At 45.1% G+C, this 17,938-nt stretch overlaps 1 protein-coding gene across 2 annotated transcripts in view; it reads right to left on the reverse strand.

Annotated features, from left to right (window-relative positions):
- The window catches only part of LOC137426742 (calpain-9-like), a 147,029-nt gene that overhangs the window by 125,861 nt on the left and 3,230 nt on the right, over positions 1-17,938 (reverse strand). Inside the window, exon 1 of one of the 2 annotated variants that reach the window (XM_068115569.2) lies at positions 989-1,317. The exons of the other annotated variant lie outside the window; for it this stretch is intronic. Within the exon in view, the coding sequence (XP_067971670.2) occupies positions 989-1,195 (207 nt within the window). The 5' untranslated portion in view covers positions 1,196-1,317. Of the gene's footprint in view, positions 1-988; positions 1,318-17,938 lie in introns of those variants that run through there. 2 annotated transcript variants of the gene reach the window in all.

Consider the following 17,938-nt stretch of genomic DNA (forward strand, 5'->3'; position numbering starts at 1 on the left):
AATTGCCATTGCGGAACACGTTCTGAGTCTGAGCAGTCTAATTTCACACTGTCACCACTCTTGGAGAGTTTCCAAACATTTACTGTACATATTACATATTTACAACGAAATGCGCAATGAGAATCAAATGAATTTCACCACTCAGGATGCCTCTGAGCTATCCTACCACTCAGGATGCCTCCAAGCTATCCGACCACTCAGGATGCCTCCAAGCTATCCGACCACTCAGGATGCCTCCAAGCTATCCGACCACTCAGGATGCCTCCAAGCTATCCGACCACTCAGGATGCCTCCAAGCTATCCGACCACTCAGGATGCCTCCAAGCTATCCGACCACTCAGGATGCCTCCAAGCTATCCTACCACTCAGGATGCCTCCAAGCTATCCGACCACTCAGGATGCCTCCAAGCTATCCTACCACTCAGGATGCCTCTGAGCTATCCTACCACTCAGGATGCCTCCAAGCTATCCTACCACTCAGGATGCCTCTAAGCTATCCGACCACTCAGGATGCCTCCAAGCTATCCTACCACTGAGGATGCCTCCAAGCTATCCGACCACTCATGATGCCTCTGAGCTATCCTACCACTCATGATGCCTCTGAGCTATCCTACCACTCAGGATGCCTCCAAACTATCTTACCACTCAGGATGCCTCTAAGCTATCCTACCACTCAGGATGTTTCTAAGCTATCCTACCACTCAGGATGAGGTCAGCAACAACAAAAATTTCATCCACGTCAGTCATTGGCCTTTCTGTCAAGCTCCAGACTCACGACCTCTTGAAATGCTTGGATGGATCGACATTTTGCGTAAATATGATCGACAGGGTTTCTGATTCCCGCTTGTTAGGTTTTTCCAATTTAACCTGGTGAGGATATATTCAAATAAGGAAAGACTGTTTATGTCTTTATAACCAAAGTTGTTTTCATGATTGCATCTCCATCTGCACGAAACATTCGATTCTGATCAGGTATAAATGTGCTCACCTTTGGGCGTTTCCACTTAAACTTCACGTTGGGTTTATTGCCAGTGAAGAGTGACGCAGTTACTGGCGGAAAGTCCTTGTCCTCGAAGAGTTTTTTCTTCTTCAAACACTCCTGTTTGAGCTCTTCGTAAGTCGGCTTCTTTGGCCTCATGGTGAACGCTCTCATCTCCACGGGAAATGGAACTTTATTAACTTTGTACTTCGGCATGGTGCGCACCTGATCTGATCTCCCTGTAGATAGACAGCTCTTCTCTCCTGGCTGTTTTGTGTCGGTCCAGGTCGGTGCTGTCTGTCTGAGTATTCACAGTATTAAGGAATGGATTCTGTGTTCGAGTGGGTGTGTGTCGGCCTCAGGGCAAAGCCTCATCCAAACCACTCCCTTACCTGCTCCAGCTGGCCCATTCGATTACCACGTACATCACATTCAAGTACCGCACCCATTTGATTGCTTTGATCTTTACCGTAAATCCCAATATATGTGAACAGGTTCAACCTGCATATTATATGTCACCTCAATGCCCTCACTCATCTCCATCCACTGTAACTCAATAATTACCTCCGCAGCTCTGCCACCTGGTGGACGAGGTTATGTGTTCAACCCTGTTTATCTGTCTGTCTGTTTGTGAACAGAATATCTCAAAAAGTTGTGGACGGATTCAACCGAAACTTGGTGGATAGGTGGGGAGTGCGACACAGATTAAATGATTCGACTTGGGTGAAGATCCGGATCCAGATTCCAGTGGGATGTAAAAATGTAAACTGATCAGCCAGGCAGCGGTACGTGATCTACCAAGTATGTTGATTACTCTGACTTGTGTGTTTGTGTGTTTGTGTGTTTGTCTGTGTGTTTGTGTGGTTGCATGTTTGTGTGGTTGCATGTCTGTGTGTTTGTGTGTTTGTGTGTTTGCGTGTTTGTGTGTTTGTGTGTTTATCTGTGTGTTTGTGCGTTTGTGTGTTTGCATGTTTATGTGTTTGTCTGTGTGTTTGTGTGGTTGCATGTTTGTGTGGTTGCATGTCTGTGTGGTTGTGCGGTTGTCTGTGTGTTTGTGTGTTTGCGTGTTTGTGTGTCTGCATCTTTGTGTGTTTGCGTGTTTGTGTGTTTGTGTGTTTGTCTGTGTGTTTGTGTGTTGTCTGTGTGTTTGTGTGGTTGCATGTTTGTGTGTCTGCATGTTTGTGTGTTTGTCTGTGTGTTTGTGTGTTTGCATGTTTGTGTGTTTGTCTGTGTGTCTGTGTGGTTGAATGTTTGTGTGGTTGCATGTCTGTGTGTTTGTGTGTTTGTGTGGTTGCATGTCTGTGTGTTTGTGTGTTTGCATGTTTGTGTGTCTGCATGTTTCTGTGTTTGCATGTCTGCGTCTTTGTGGGTTTACGTGTTTGTGTATTTGTGTGTTGTGTGTCTGTGTCTTTGCGTGTTTGTGTGTTTGCCTGTCTGCATGTTTGTGTGTTTGTGTGTCTGCATGTATGTGTGTTTGTGTGTTTGCATGTTTGCGTGTTTGTGTGTCTGCGTGTTTGTGTGTTTGCGTCTTTGCGTGTTTATGTGTTTGTGTGTCTGTGTGTCTGTGTGTTTGTCTGTTTGTCTGTTTGTGTGTTTGCGTGTTTGTGTGTTTGTGTGTGTGTTTGTGTGTCTGTGCCTTTGTGTGTTTGCGTGTTTGTGTGTCTGCGTGTTTGTGTGTTTGTGTGTCTGTTTGTGTGTTTGCATGTTTGTGTGTTTGTCTGTGTGTTTGCGTGGTTGCATGTTTGTGTGTCTGCATGTTTGTGTGTTTGTGTGTTTGTCTGTGTGTTTGTGTGTTTGTGTGTATGCGTCTTTGCATGTTTTCGTGTTTGTGTCTTTGCATGTTTGTGTGTCTGTGTGTTTGTGTCTTTGCATGTTTGTGTGTTTGCGTGTTTGTGTGTCTGCTCACTTAAACTTGCCTGCAGGTCACAATTTTAAACTGATCTTCACGAAACGTCACCAAATGGTAGCGTTGATGGTCCGACAGAATCCTATTTATTTTTGAGACCAAACGGTCAATATCGGCCAAAGGTGAACATAGGCCAAAAGGTCAACAACCTTTTCAAATTTCTAAAATCCTCAATTTTTATCTGATTGATTTGAAATTTGAATACGATTTTCATATCAGCTAACTGAATTCAACCACCAACTATTTTTGAGGTCATCGTCGGCCAAAAGTTCAACATGGACAAAGGTCAACAACCTTTTCAAATTTCTAAAAGCCTCAATTTTCATCCGATTAACTTGAAGTTTGAAGAGGATTTGCATATCAGGTCACTGAATTCAACCACCAATTATTTTTGAGGTTAAAATGTCAACATTGGCCTAGTTTCTAAAACAAAGATAGCGCCAAAAACTACAAATATCATGATATCTCAAAAAATTTGGACGAGTTCTGACAAAATTTCTCAAAAACGTCTTATGGATTTCTCCCATCTCCCCTTCCTGCTCAGGGTGGAGTTTCCCAAGGCAGTGTTCTGGGCCCTGTGCTTTTTCTGGTCTTCATCAATGATCTCTCCGACTTTCTGGAAAATCCTCTCTATCTCTTTGCTGATGACTCCACTCTCTGCCGCTCCATATGTCATCCCTCAGATCGGCAGTCTGCAGCCTCCTCACTCTCTGCAGACCTGGACAAAATCATAGACTGGTCAAACAAGTGGAACATGTCTTTCGATTCTGACAAATCTCACACTCTCAATATGTCTCTCTGAAAAGACCATCTGGACAACCCTCCCATCTACTTTCTCAACAATCCTCCCCAAGAAGTTCTGTCGCTCAAGCGCTTGGGTCTCACAATCTGCCATGATCTTTCCTGGGAAAACCACATCTCCAAGCTGGCCTCCAAAGCCAGTCGACGACTGGGCATCCTCCATCGTGCGAAGTCCTTCCTTGGCACACCTGAGCTCCTCACCACATACAAGGCTTTCATTCGCAGCTCAATGGAATACTGTTCTCCCCTCTGGGCTGGTGCTCCTGCCTCACACCTCGCTCGGCTTCACACTGTTGAAACCAAAGCTTTCAGAATCATTGGAATCTCCCGCGATGAAGCTGATTCTGAGGGCCTTTCACTCACTCACCGCAGGCAGGTTAGTGGTCTTTCTAACGGGGGAGGAACATGTCATAAAACACAAGAATCGTGCACTTTGTGACACCTTTTTGAAATTTGGCATGATGATAGGGCAGGTCATGAAATTTTCAAAAACCACTGGCTGCAAGTTGGCACACCCCTCTAATGGCCGGTAACTGCAAAATTGAAAATGGCCGCCAATAGGTACGAAACGGACAATATCTCAGCTTCTACTGATCATATATCTAAGTGTAATACCACTTTTTCCATGTTTTCGAGTACAGATAATCTATTTTTAAAGAGAAGTTTAGGATTTGAGATCAATTTCAAGGTTACAGAGGAAATATCAATAATAAACTAAACTGCCTCTCACCTCCAGGAGGGGGTGTTCCAAGTTGCAGCCAGTGGTTTTTGAAAATCTCATGACCTGCCCTATCATCATGCCAAATTTCAAAAAGGGTCCATCGATCCATGGGATTTGGGCGATATAAGTGCTGCCTGTGCACTTATGCTGCACTGCACATGTGTTAGAGCTTGCAAATGAAACTGCAAGTGTTTTAAAGCTGCAAATAGGTGCACACCATTGTGCAAATGTCAAGGTGGTTGCTGCAACAATATTGAGTGAGGTGATCGAGCAGGAAAACAATTATCATGTTGATGTGATTCAGGATGACAGTTCCATTGATGTTTTGTGTTCCATTTAATATGTTTCTTCGTTTGCTGCTTGACCTCAGTGACCTTTTAATTGACCTCAAATCCTAAAATACTCTTTAAAAAATGGATTATCTGTACTCGAAAACATGGAAAAAGTGGTATTACACTTAGATATACGATCAGTAGAAGCTGAGATATTGTCCGTTTCGTACCTATTGGCGGCCATTTTGAATTTTGGAGTGCCGGCCACCAGGGGGGTGCGCCAACTTGTTGCCAGTGGTTTTAAAAAATACCGTGCCCGGCCCAAACATCGTGCCAAATTTCAAAAAGGTGTCACAAAGTGCACGATTCCGACATATTCCTCCCCCGCTATTCTGTCTGCTACCGACTCCTCTCCGGCCTTGCTCCCCCAGCTCTCTATGGGCTCTGTCCCCCAAATATTCCTAAAGGTTGCACAAGATCTGCCAGCAACCCTCTTCTGGTGAAACTGCCAAAATCAAGACTCTCTATTCACCTCCACTCTTTCATTCCTCTTTTCTCCCACCTCTGGAACAAACTCCCTCACTCTCTTCAATCGCACTCCTCCCTCCAGGTCTTTAAAACAGCTGTTCACCACCATCTCTTATCTTCCCCCATCCAAAACCTTGATCTTTTCTACACCCGTTAATTCACCCCAGATCCACTTTTTTTTTTTGAAATCCCGGCTTCTTTTCTGGAAGTTCTAGCAGTGTCCATGTGTTTTTTTTAACCTTTCCCAACTCCCGCCCCCCACCCCCCTTCCCATGCCTCCTCCCCCCCAAGCCCTCTCCCTCCCACAGATCTCCCGATGTCCCTGTTCTCCACTGTTGTACTTGTGTGCTTCCCTCTCTCCCCATCTTGTCTCCCGCTCCCTTTATTATATGTTTCATGTGTCCGTTTGTTTTTTTGTGATTAATGTTAGCTCTTACACGAGCCTCGATCTTGTATACAAAATAAATATATAAACTACAGTCACGTGAAAAAGTAAGTACACCCCATGTAAAGTTTTGACTTTTTCAACATATTTCAGCATACAGCTATTTGATCTTCATTTCAACAATATTGATAGATAAAGGTGATATAATACAACAAATATCATGAAACATTTACATTTTGTAGTCCATTGTATAATTTAAATAAACATAAATGCAAATTTCGCATGTGGAAAAAGTAAGTACACCCTTGGCTCTAATAGGTGGTATTGCCCCCTTTGGCAGAAACAACCACAAGGAGGCGTTTCTTATAACTGTCTACCAGTCTCTGTCATCTGACATTGAGTACATACAGTACAGGTAGAAGACAGAATAACATTGTGTTCGGTAAAAGAGTTTTCATTTTCTTGAAGCGATGAAGAAAAGGATCCCGGTGTGTACCCCGGTTTAGAATAGGTACACCGTATCCCTGCGTGTCGTAGGAGGCGACTAAGAGGGTTGGTGTCAGGAATGGCATCCGGCCATAAAAACATTGCCTCAAAAAGAGAACCATGACAATTACAACTACATATGGGCAGGGTACAGCCCGAAGTGGAGATCGGTTTTTGAGGTTTGGGACATGGAATGTAGGGACAATGACAGGGAGATCAGGAGAAGTGGTGGAAGTATTGATCAGAAGAAGAGTGGACATATGTTGTGTGCAAGAGACGAGATGAAAGGGAAGTGGTGTGAGAATGGTGAGGTGTAGGCAGGGACAGAAATACAAGTTTGTGTGGCAACGGTGCCCGGAGGGCGTGAATGGTGTTGGTGTCCTGTTTTCTGAGGAGTTTGTAGACAGTGTAGTGAGTGTGGCTAGAGTGAGTGATAGGTTGATGATGGCGAAAATGATGATTGGAAAGCTCTTGGTGAACGTCATCTCGGGATATGCTCCGCAGGTTGGTCGGAGCGATGAAGAGAAGGACAAGTTCTGGTGTGCGATAGAGAAGCTGATGGAAAACGTGAAAGATGAGGAAGTTGTTGTGGTAGGAGGAGACCTAAATGGACATGTGGGAAGGAGTATGGACGGTTTTGAGGGAGTTCATGGGGGTTACGGATATGGTGTGAGAAATGGAGAAGGTGAAAGGATTTTGGAGTTTGCTGATGGAGCTGATTTGTTGATTTATAATACTCAGTTCCAGAAAGAGGATAATAAGCTTGTTACGTACACGTCAGGTGGGTCGACGACAACCGTTGACTACCTGCTGGTGCATAGGCGAGATAGGGGGCACCTCCGTGACACAAAGGTGATCCAAAGGAGGAGGCTGTTTCACAGCACCACTTGGTTGTCTGCGACATAAGGGTGAAAGGTGCGAGGAGAGCTCGGCGGGTGAAGTACCAACCGAGAATGAAGGTGTGGAGGTTGAAAGCGGTGACAGTAAGGGAGGCATTAAAAGAGAGGCTGAGAAGGGTAGAGGATAATGTGGTTGAGCTTGAAAGTGGTTGGATGTCAATGAAAGATAGTCTGTTGGGAGCCGTTGGTGAGGTATGTGGATTGACAAAAGGACAAAGGCACTTGGAAACATGGTGGTGGGATGATGAAGTTGGAAAGAGGCTTGACGAGAAGAGGAAGAAGTTCAAGGAGTGGCAGAAGGCGAAGGGCACGGGAGCAGAAAAAGCAGAGCATGAAAGTTATAAGTCAGCCAAGAAGGCTGCAAAGAAAGAGGCAGCAAAGGCGCAGGAGGCATGTAGGAAAATGTTCGGAGAGCGCTTGGATTCGGAAGAGCGTCAGAGAGCGGTATTCAGGATTGCAAAGCAGATAGCGAAAGAGAGGTGTGATGTGATGGGGGTGAGTTGCTTGAGGATGAAGTGGGACAAATCATTGTGGACCCAGATGGAATTAAAGGAAGATGGAAAAGATATATGGAAATGCTGTTGAATGCAGAGAATGAATGGGATGGCAACATAGAGAGTAACCCAGTTTTAGGACCGGCAGAGAAGATAACTGAGAAGGAAATTGAGGAAGCGATAAAAGCAATGAAGAGTAGAAAAAGCGGGAGGGCCGACGGGAGTTGTGGGAGATATGTTGAAGGCAGCAGGAAGTTGGGGTGTGAAGAGAATGACAGAGATCTGTAATCTGGTGGTGAAAGAAGGCCGCATTCCAGTGGATTGGGAACTGAGTACCCTCGTCCCTCTATACAAGGGGAAAGGTGACCCTCTGGAGTGTGGCTCGTACCGAGCAATAAATGTATTGGAGCATGGAATGAAGGTATTGGAAAGGGTGTTGGAGAGGAGGATAAGGAAGAAAGTGAAGATCGACGAAATGCAGTTTGGATTTATGCCAGGAAGAGGAACGACAGACGCGTTTGTGATTTTATTGTAATTTTGTTGCAGGAGAAGTACATGGAGAAGAGGAAGAAGTTGTTTCTTGGGTTTGTTGATCTGGAGAAAGCATTCGATAGGGTTCCACGCGAAGTATTGACATGGGCATTCAGGAAGTTGGGAGTGGAGGAATGGTTGTTCGGAGTGGTGATGGCGGTGTGCAGGAGAGCACGCACAGCTGTGGGGATGAGGGATGGGAACAGTGGTGGGTTTGGGGTGGGGGTGGGAGTGCATCGGGGGTCGGTACTAAGTCTACTACTATTTGTGGCTGTGATGGTGGTGCTGGCTCAGAACGTAAAGGGGGGTTTAACATGGGAGTTGTTGTGTGCAGATGGTCTGGTGTTGATTGCGGAAAGTATGGATGGACTGAAGGAAAGGATGAACAAGTGGAAGGAATGTATGGAGACAGAAGGTCTGGGGGTGAATGTCGGAGGGACGAAGGTGATGGCAAGTGGTAAAGCATGTGGTGAGGTGGAAAGAACTGGGAAGTGGCCATATGCTGTGAGCAGGAAGGGTGTCGGAGTGAACTCCATTCAATGTACAATGTGCGCTGAGTGGATTCCTAAAAAATGTAGTGGTCTGAGAAGGTCATTAACCAGTGTGGCAGCTACATTCAAATGTAAGGTGTGCACAGAGGGAGCTGCACATGGAGGAAATGTTGAGTTGGATCTTGGAGACGGTGTGAAGCCGGAAGGTGTGAAAACATTTTGCTACCTCGGAGACATGCTGAATGGAGAAGGTGGATCAGACTCGCAAAGGTTGCTCGAGTGAGATGTGCATAGAAGAAGTTTCGGGAACTGAGTGGCATGCTGATGAGGAGGGGAGTGTCGTTGAAGCTGAAGAGAAATGTGTATGCTGCATGTGTGAGAAGTGTTATGATTTATGGGAGCGAGACGTGAGTAATGAACGCAGAGCAGCAACGAAGGCTGGAAAGGGTGGAAATGCGAATGGTTCAGTGGATGTGCGGAGTATCGTTGAGAGAGTGAGGAAGACAAATGATGAATTGCGAAAGATGATGGGAATAGAGCCTGTGATTGATGCTGTGAAGAGGAACAGGTTGAGCTGGTTTGGTCATGTGTTGAGGAAGGATGAAAGTGACTGGTTGAGAAGAGTGATGGAAATGAATGCAGAAGGAAGTAGAGGTTGGGGAAGACCAAGAAAGACTTGGCTAAAGATGGTGGAAGAAGAAATGTGGGCAAGGTGGTTAACAAGGAGAGATGCAGAAAATAGGGCAAAATGGAGAAGATTGTCATGGGGACCGCAAGGCTAACCCCCACTCTAGCAGGGAAAATGGCCTTAAAATGCTTGTTGTTGTTGTGTGTTGTAGTCTCTGACATCGACTGGGAGAAATTTTTGCCCACTCCTCCATGCAGAATTCTTTCAGCTGTGCGATGTTTGAGGGGTTTCTTGCATGCACAGCTCATTTCAAATCCCCCCACAACATCTCGATGGGATTTAGATCCGGGCTTTGACTTGGCCATTCCAGAACCCTCCATTTCTTTCTTTTCAGACATTCCTTAGTGGATTTACTGGTATGTTTAAGGTCATTGTCATGTTGCAAGGTCCACCAGCGGTTGAGCTTCAACTTTCCAACAGATGGCCTCACATTATCCTCAAGCACCCTCTGTTACAATGAAGAATTCATCATGGATTCTATGATGGTGAGCTGCCCAGGCCCTGATGCAGCAAAGCTGCCCCAAACCATAATATTTCCACCACCATGCTTTACAGTTAGTATCAGGTTCTTGTGGTCAAATGCTGTCTTTGGTTTTCGCCAAACATGTCTTCTGGTACTGTGGCCAAATAGCTCTACCTTTGACTCATCTGTCCAGAGCACATTGTTCAAGAAGTGCTGGTCTTTGCCTAGGTGTTCATTGGCAAACTTTATTCTTGCCCTGATGTTCTTTCTGGACAGCAAAGGTTTCCTCCTGGCACACCTCCCATGTAGATCAAATTTGTGCAGCCTCTTTCTAATGGTAGACTCGTGCACTTTGACATCAACAGTGGCAAGAGCTACCTGTAGGTCCCGTGATGACATTCTGGGGTTCTTAGAGACTTCTTTCAGCATCTTGTGGTCTGCTCTCGGGCTGAACTTGCTGGGGCGGCCTGGCCTGAACAAGTTGGCAGTTGTTTGTAATCTTCTCCACTTGTAGATGATCTTCCGGACAGTCGAATGATTTATTTCAAATTGTTTGGAGATCTTTTTAAATCCCTTCCTAAACTCGTAGGCATATATAACCTTCTTCCTGAAGGCCTCAGAGAGCTCTTTTGATCTAGGCATGGTGACGCCGCACACTTCAACAACAAAGAGCAAACCAAACTAAATGTCTGAGGTTTAAATAAGACAGGTTACTCCAAGATCCTCTCTGACGATGTTCTAATCATTTGCACCTGAGCTGGTGCACCTGATTCTAATTTTAGGTATTTGAAGTGGTGATAAATGTAAGGGTGTACTTACTTTTTCCACATGCGAAATTTGCATTTATGTTTATTTAAATTATACAATGGACTACAAAATGTAAATGTTTCATGATATTTATTATATTATATCACCTTTATCTATCAATATTGTTGAAATGCAGATCAAATAGCTGTATGTTGAAATATGTTGAAAAAGTCAAAACTTTACATGGGGTGTACTTACTTTTTCACGTGACTGTAGGTGGATTTGATTTGGTTAGGTGACAAGAACAAGCCAATTTGATTTGGTTCAGATCCAGCCTATCAGTGGGATACAAAAAGTAGACGGTTCAGCCTGACAGAGGTATTGATCGAGTTTTTTTATGATCACTGCTGAAAATGATCGAGTTCAATATTGCTGATAAAGATAAGTCACCTTACACTAAGATATGTCAAGGGAATGGAGATTCCAATGGGATAACGTTCAATTATGACGTCGTTCTTTCTCCTTTTGTCTGTCATTTTTTTCGTTAACTTTACCTCCGCCAACAAAGGTGGTCGGAGGTTATGTTTTCACCCCTGTTTATCTGTGTGTTTGTTTGTCTGTCTGTGAGCAGGATATCTTAAAAAGTTGTCGACGGATTCCTACGAAACTTGGCGGACACGTTGGGTGTGTGAGAAGGTCGAATTGATTCGATTTTGGTGAAGATCCGAATACAGATCCGGATACGAGAAACTTTCAATTTTTATTAAAAGTGATTCTTTGATAACCATTGAGAGACATGGATAAAAACGATATAATCTCCTGATATTTCAAAATGTTATGGACGGATTCGGTCGAAACTTGGTGGACAGGTTGGGTGTCTGATAAGTACGATTCGATTCGATTTTGGTGAAGATCTGAATATGGATTCTGATATGAGAATTATTTATTTTTTAAAGTGATTCTTCACCATTGGGAGATCGGGCCAAAAACGATACATAGCAGGATATCTCAAAAAGATATGGATGTATTTGGACGAAACTTGTTGGACAGGTTGTATGTGGGACAAGGAAGAATCGATTCAATTTTGGTGAAGATCTGAATATTGATTCGGATATGAGAATTATTTAATTTTTAAGTGATTCTTCACCATTGAGTGATCGGGCTAAAACCAACATATAGCAGGATATCTCAAAAACTTATGGATGGATTTGGACGAAACTTGTTGGTCATGTCGTGTGTGTGACAAAGAAGAATCGATTCAATTTTGATGAAGATCCGGATCCGGATCCATCTAGTAGAGTTTTTAAAGGGATTCTTCATCATCTATATATATAAAGTAGAGTTGGCCTCTATCTATGATCTCTAAGATCTCGAGAACCCGTGGACGGATTTGCGAGCGGAAAGTACTGTTCGACTCGGGATGGTCCCAGGAATGTCACGGAGACATAAACATTTAAAAAATTTCGGGTTTTAAAATTAGCGTATTATTAGCACTAGCAGAAGAGAGAGGGATTCGAAGGGAGGGAGCGCAGCGCTTCTAGCGCTTCTGACTACAGCACACCTTAAAATTTAAAAAACTTCGGGTCTACAATCTCTAAGATCTCGAGAACCCGTGGACGGATTTGCGAGCGGAAAGTACTGTTCGACTCGGGATGGTCCCAGGAATGTCACGGAGACATAAACATTTAAAAAATTTCGGGTTTTAAAATTAGCGTATTATTAGCACTAGCAGAAGAGAGAGGGATTCGAAGGGAGGGAGCGCAGCGCTTCTAGCGCTTCTGACTACAGCACACCTTAAAATTAAAAAAACTTCGGGTCTACAATCTCTAAGATCTCGAGAACCCGTGGACGGATTTGCGAGCGGAAAGTACTGTTCGACTCGGGATGGTCCCAGGAATGTCACGGAGACATAAACATTTTAAAAATTTCGGGTTTTAAAATTAGCGTAGCAGAAGCATTGCCGGCGCAGAAGCGGCAGAAGAGAGAGGGATTCGAAGGGAGGGAGCGCAGCGCTTCTAGCGCTTCTGACTACAGCACACCTTAAAATTAAAAAAACTTCGGGTTTTAAAATTAGTGTGTTACGCGTAATTAGCGCTAGCAGAAGAGGGAGGGAATCTAAGGGAGGGAGCGCAGTGCTCCCTCCAGCGCTTCTGTTAGCGTAATTAGCGTATTTCGGAACGTTAACCACAGACTAACGTCTACCGTCTACAACACCACTACCGTCTACCGGACCGCCTGCAACCCCACTTCCATTAACCAGCCCGCCGGCAACCCCACTACCGTCTACCAGGCCACCTACAACACCGGTAACAGGTGAGTTAACAATATTAACTTACAAAATATGTTAAGTGTTCAAGTTTTTGTAAATTTGCATCATTTAACAAGCCGCAATTTTACATTGTCAATTATACCACCCAACCCCACTACAACACCAGTGTTTGATCTCTGCAGCCATGATGATTTCGCCAAGACACTCAAGTACCATGAGGTGCCACAGTACTACACCTGGGATAAGTCAAGCAAGAAGTGGACCAGGCGCAAGCAAGGAGGCGTGGTTGTTAGAGGAGATTTTACTGTCCACGAAGTTTCAGCTATTGGCCGCATGTACAGCATCAGTCCACGGCAAGGCGACTGCTACTACGTTCGCCTCCTTCTGACTGACATATGTGGTCCCACTTCCTTCAATGCCCTGAGAAGTGTAGATGGTCAAGAATTGTCCTTCCGTGAAGCATGCCTGGCAAGAGGACTCTTGGAAAATGACCAGCATCTTCACCTTGCTATGGAGGAAGCAGGAATCAGCCAGTCAGCATCAAACCTCAGGAGCCTATTGGCCATCATTCTCACCAGCTGCTTCCCCAGCAATCCACGTGCACTCTGGGAGGACTTTCGTAACCTGCTATCCGAAGACTACCTATTCCAGCACCGTCGCCATATTGGTAATGTTGCGGCTTGCTACAATGATGAGGTTTACAACCTGGCACTCTGCGCACTTGAGGACAAGGTGTTGCTGATGGGTGGCAGTGTTCTCAGTTCGTATGACTTCCCAATACCACAGAGGGGCACAGATGAGAGGCTCGCAAGGGAGTACTTCAGAGAGGTAGATTATGACCAAGATCAGTTGACAATTCAGGCCAATGATCTCCTTGAACAGCTGACTGATGACCAGCGTGATGTCTACAATGCAGTCCTTCAACTGGTCGAACAAGGTAGCGTCAACAGTGGCATGAGGCACAGTAACATAATCTTCTTGGATGCGCCAGGTGGCACAGGCAAGAGTTTCGTCATCAATGCCATCCTCAAACATATCCGATCCCAAGGAAAGATCGCCCTTGCAACTGCATCCAGTGGCATTGCTGCAACACTGCTCCAGGGTGGGCGGACACTACACAGCACATTCAAAATTCCACTTGACGCCCACACCAAGGAGCAAGCAACATGTGGCATCAAGCGTGGCACAGCCTTGGCCAGGGTCATAAACGATGCAGCTGTCATCATTGTGGACGAAGCACCAATGACCCACAAATCAGCGTATGAAGCTGTAGACCGCACTTTACAGGACATAACAGGCGTGCACAGACCCATGGGAGGCATACCCACGCTGCTCTGTGGAGATTTCTGCCAGATCTTGCCTGTGGTCAAGAGGGGCACAAGGGCCAACATTGTGAATGCCAGTCTAAAAACTTCCGACCTCTGGCGTCATGTGACTGTCAAACACCTAACAAGGAACATGCGAACGCATTTGTCTGGGGATCAAGGGGCAGCTGACTTTTCCAAAATGCTCCTGGAAGTTGGCAATGGACAGATCCCATTAACAGCTGCACCAGACACCATCACAATCCCTACTGGGCTGGGGAAGGTTGTGAAGACATTGGAGGAGCTCAAGGCTGATGTGTACCCATGTTTGGTTGCCAATGCTCACAATCATGAGTGGCTGGCTGAGCGAGCAATTCTCTCTCCTCTGAACACCAATGTGAGTAAGCTCAATACCTGGCTCATGTCTGAGTTTCCTGGTGAGGAGAGAAGGTACAAGTCTGTTGACAGTGCCATCTGTGATGATGAGGCAGTCACCTACCCCGTTGAACTGCTCAACTCCATTGAGCTGTCAGGAATGCCGCCACACATTCTGATTCTCAAGATCGGTGTCCCAATCATGATACTCCGAAACATGGAGCCACCAAAGACCACCAATGGCACTCGCTGCTTTGTCACCCGCCTTCATGCCAATGTTATCGAGGCCACCATTTCCTGTGGGCCATACAAAAGTGAAGTCATCCTTCTGCCCAGAATACCACTTATGCCATCAGATTCAGAGCTGCCTTTCCAGTTTCGTCGCCTCCAGTTTCCATGCAAGCCATGTTTTTCTATAACAATCAACAAATCACAAGGTCAGACATTCAAGGCCATTGGAGTGGACCTGTCCGTGCCTTGCTTCACCCATGGTCAGCTGTATGTGGCGGCCTCTCGCACTTCCAGCAAAGAAAAACTTACCATCTTGGCACCCGAAAGTAAAACGCGGAACGTTGTTTACACAGAGGCCCTGTAGAACTGATATATTGACTACAGGAGGTGCCAGGCGTTGCTCGGGAGAGGGCAAGGGAGTATTCTATGTGTCTTTTGCCAGCCCCACTCCATAATTATGGATTGCGATATGTATCAAACCAGCCCGCCGACAGACACCATCTATCGTCTACCAGCCCACCTCCAACCCCACTAACGTCTAGCAGCCAGCCTAGAACACAGCTACTGCCGACAACCTTACTACCGTCTACCAGAACGCCTACAACCCAAATAACAGGTGAGTTAAAAACATTTACTCATTAATGTAAAGTAACCCACTGGCCCAAAGTAACCCACTCCCGTGCAAAGCCGGGTACCTCTATATATATAAAGTAGAGTTGGCCTCTGTGTCTGTATCCTGATCTATGTATGTGTCTATGTATGTATGTGTCTACAATCTCTAAGATCTCGAGAACCCGTGGACGGATTTGCGAGCGGCAAGTACTGTTCGACTCGGGATGGTCCCAGGAATGTCACGGAGACATAAAATTTAAAAAATTTCGGGTTTTAAAATTAGCGTATTACGCATAATTAGCACTAGCAGAAGAGAGAGGGATTCGAAGGGAGGGAGCGCAGCGCTTCTAGCGCTTCTGACTACAGCACACCTTAAAATTAAAACAACTTCGGGTTTTAAAATTAGTGTGTTACGCGTAATTAGCGCTAGCAGAAGAGGGAGGGAATCTAAGGGAGGGAGCGCAGTGCTCCCTCCAGCGCTTCTGTTAGCGTAATTAGCGTATTTCGGAACGTTAATTTTTCAACTTCATTATTCGGAATCAGTACGTCCCAGAGAACCTTCGTAACGTTAATTTTTCAACTTCATCCGATTGACATGGGACCAACGGCATGTGACAAAGAGTGAAACATACAGGCTACATTTATTTGACGACAATGAGTTCCGACTTCCGACCTCGGTGGGATGACAGGCTGAGTCAACCCCCCTGGTGTGAAGGGGGAGGAGGAGGGGAGGGGGAAGAGAAGGGGAGGGGAACGAGGGGGAAGGGGATGGGAGGGGGGAGGGGAGGGGGAAGGGGGAGGGGGAGGGGGAAGGGGGAGGGGAGGGGGGGAGGGGAAAGGGGGGGGAGGGGGAGGGGAGGGGCCCTTCTTCCCCTGGGCACCCCCGCACCCTTCCCTCCCCCCTTCCCCTCCCCCCCCTTCCCCCCTCCCCCCCCCCATTCCCCTCCCCTCCTCTTCCCCCTCCCCTCCTCCTCCCCCGCTTCCCCCTCCCCCCTCCCCCCCGTTCCCCTCCCCTCCTCTTCCCCCTCCCCTCCTCCTCCCACTCCCGTGCAAAGCCGGGTACCTCTGCTAGTTGAGTGATATGGCCACCCAGGTGGAGGTGTGCTCTCTACTGAGTGCTGATCTAGTTAACACAGCTAATCTCGCATTAAATACTCTGTAAGAGTTTTATGGAAGCAGTGTCGCGAGGTTGTTTCTCATATCTAACGGTAATTAATTCCAAAAATTCGTACCTGTGTATGATATAGAAATTTCCCAAGTGATGTGCGACATTTTGGTACACACAGGTTTTCACTTTCCTTTTGTCTGGTACGATATTTATGTTGTATTAAAGAACAATATTGAACAATTGAATGTGGAAGTGCGTTATTTATCAAATCATACATAAAGCTACAAACAGACATTCAACATTCAACAAATGCAATTCTTTAAAACTGTGACATAATTGTACTGAATGTGATAGTAAGCAACATCTCCTGAGTTAACATTACACACTTCAAATTCGTTTCATAGGTGCTTCCCCAAACTTATATTCCATATGTAATGTGTGGCTGTATAAATGCCTTATGAATTAAAATCAAAATGCGTCTTGGGACAAAGTTGCGCAATCCATATAAAATGCCAACCTTTTTGCCGGATACATTTATTAACCTTCTCAATATGATTTTCCCAAATGAGGTGCTTATCTATAATTAATCAACCCAACAAATGATGCATCATCAACCTCACTTATTGTGGATTCTGCAATCGTGAGGATGATTCCATGTACTGTAATCATTTTCCATCGTCCTCCAATAAGGATTTGTCTTACATAGATTAATTGTAAGTTTATTTACATTACACCAACTTGTGACCATTTCCATATGTGTATTTACTTCTCTCATATATACAGTAGCATATGGCCCTTTGGGAAAGTATGAAATAAATTAGAACCATCTGCAAAGGTTCTAAAATTTAAAAAAATTGTGGCATAAATTTTCCATAGGAGTCCCAAGTTTTGGCTAGATTTTGAAGCGGTCTTAGGTGAAACGTTTTACAATGGTCTGTGTAGGTTAAAGGTGAAGGTCACAATCTGTAATGGTCAACATTTTGCGGAATGAAATTTAAAAAGTGAAGAGTGAACTTCGTTATCTCAAAACCGCTGGGACATTGGTAAAGAAACTTAGCAGAGTTGTTGAGAGTCTACGAGGAAAGAAATGGTTAAATCCTGGTTCCTGGTGGATACATTTCAAAGGGAAGGTCACAGCAGGTCAAAAGTTTAAAAGCAAATGCTTAGCAAATCGTGTATCCAGAAATGGGAGGTGGTGACTTGTGCACTCATGAGTACCTGTCCAGTTTCGTTATGTCTATACTTTTCCCATAAAGGTTTATGTCATATACCAGTCGAATGATGTAACAAAAAGTGGAAAATTAACACACCTGACACACCAAGGACAATTCGATAATTAAAGGAAGGTGTACAAAGACCACCAGAACGAAATACCCAAAGTATTTGAGCATGGCCACAGGTTCACTTGAATCAAAATTAAATATCATGTAGGTCCTACAAGTAGCCAGAGTTGTACTGAAAACCTCCTTATAGGGCTGCAATTTCTTTAGGATTCAAATTACACTCGGATCAATCTCCCGTTCTTCTTTGCAGGATATTCCTTGATAACTTCGAACTTTCATTTCTATTTCATATTCTCATGTACCGAATCTACTCTGTTGCAGAGCGTCGGTGCTGCTGAAACAGCTTATTGGCAAAGGTTATACTG

Source organism: Myxine glutinosa, chromosome 5, assembly GCF_964187855.1.
Source record: "Myxine glutinosa chromosome 5, kmMyxGlut1.1, whole genome shotgun sequence".
In the NCBI taxonomy this organism is placed as follows: Eukaryota; Metazoa; Chordata; class Myxini; order Myxiniformes; family Myxinidae; genus Myxine; species Myxine glutinosa.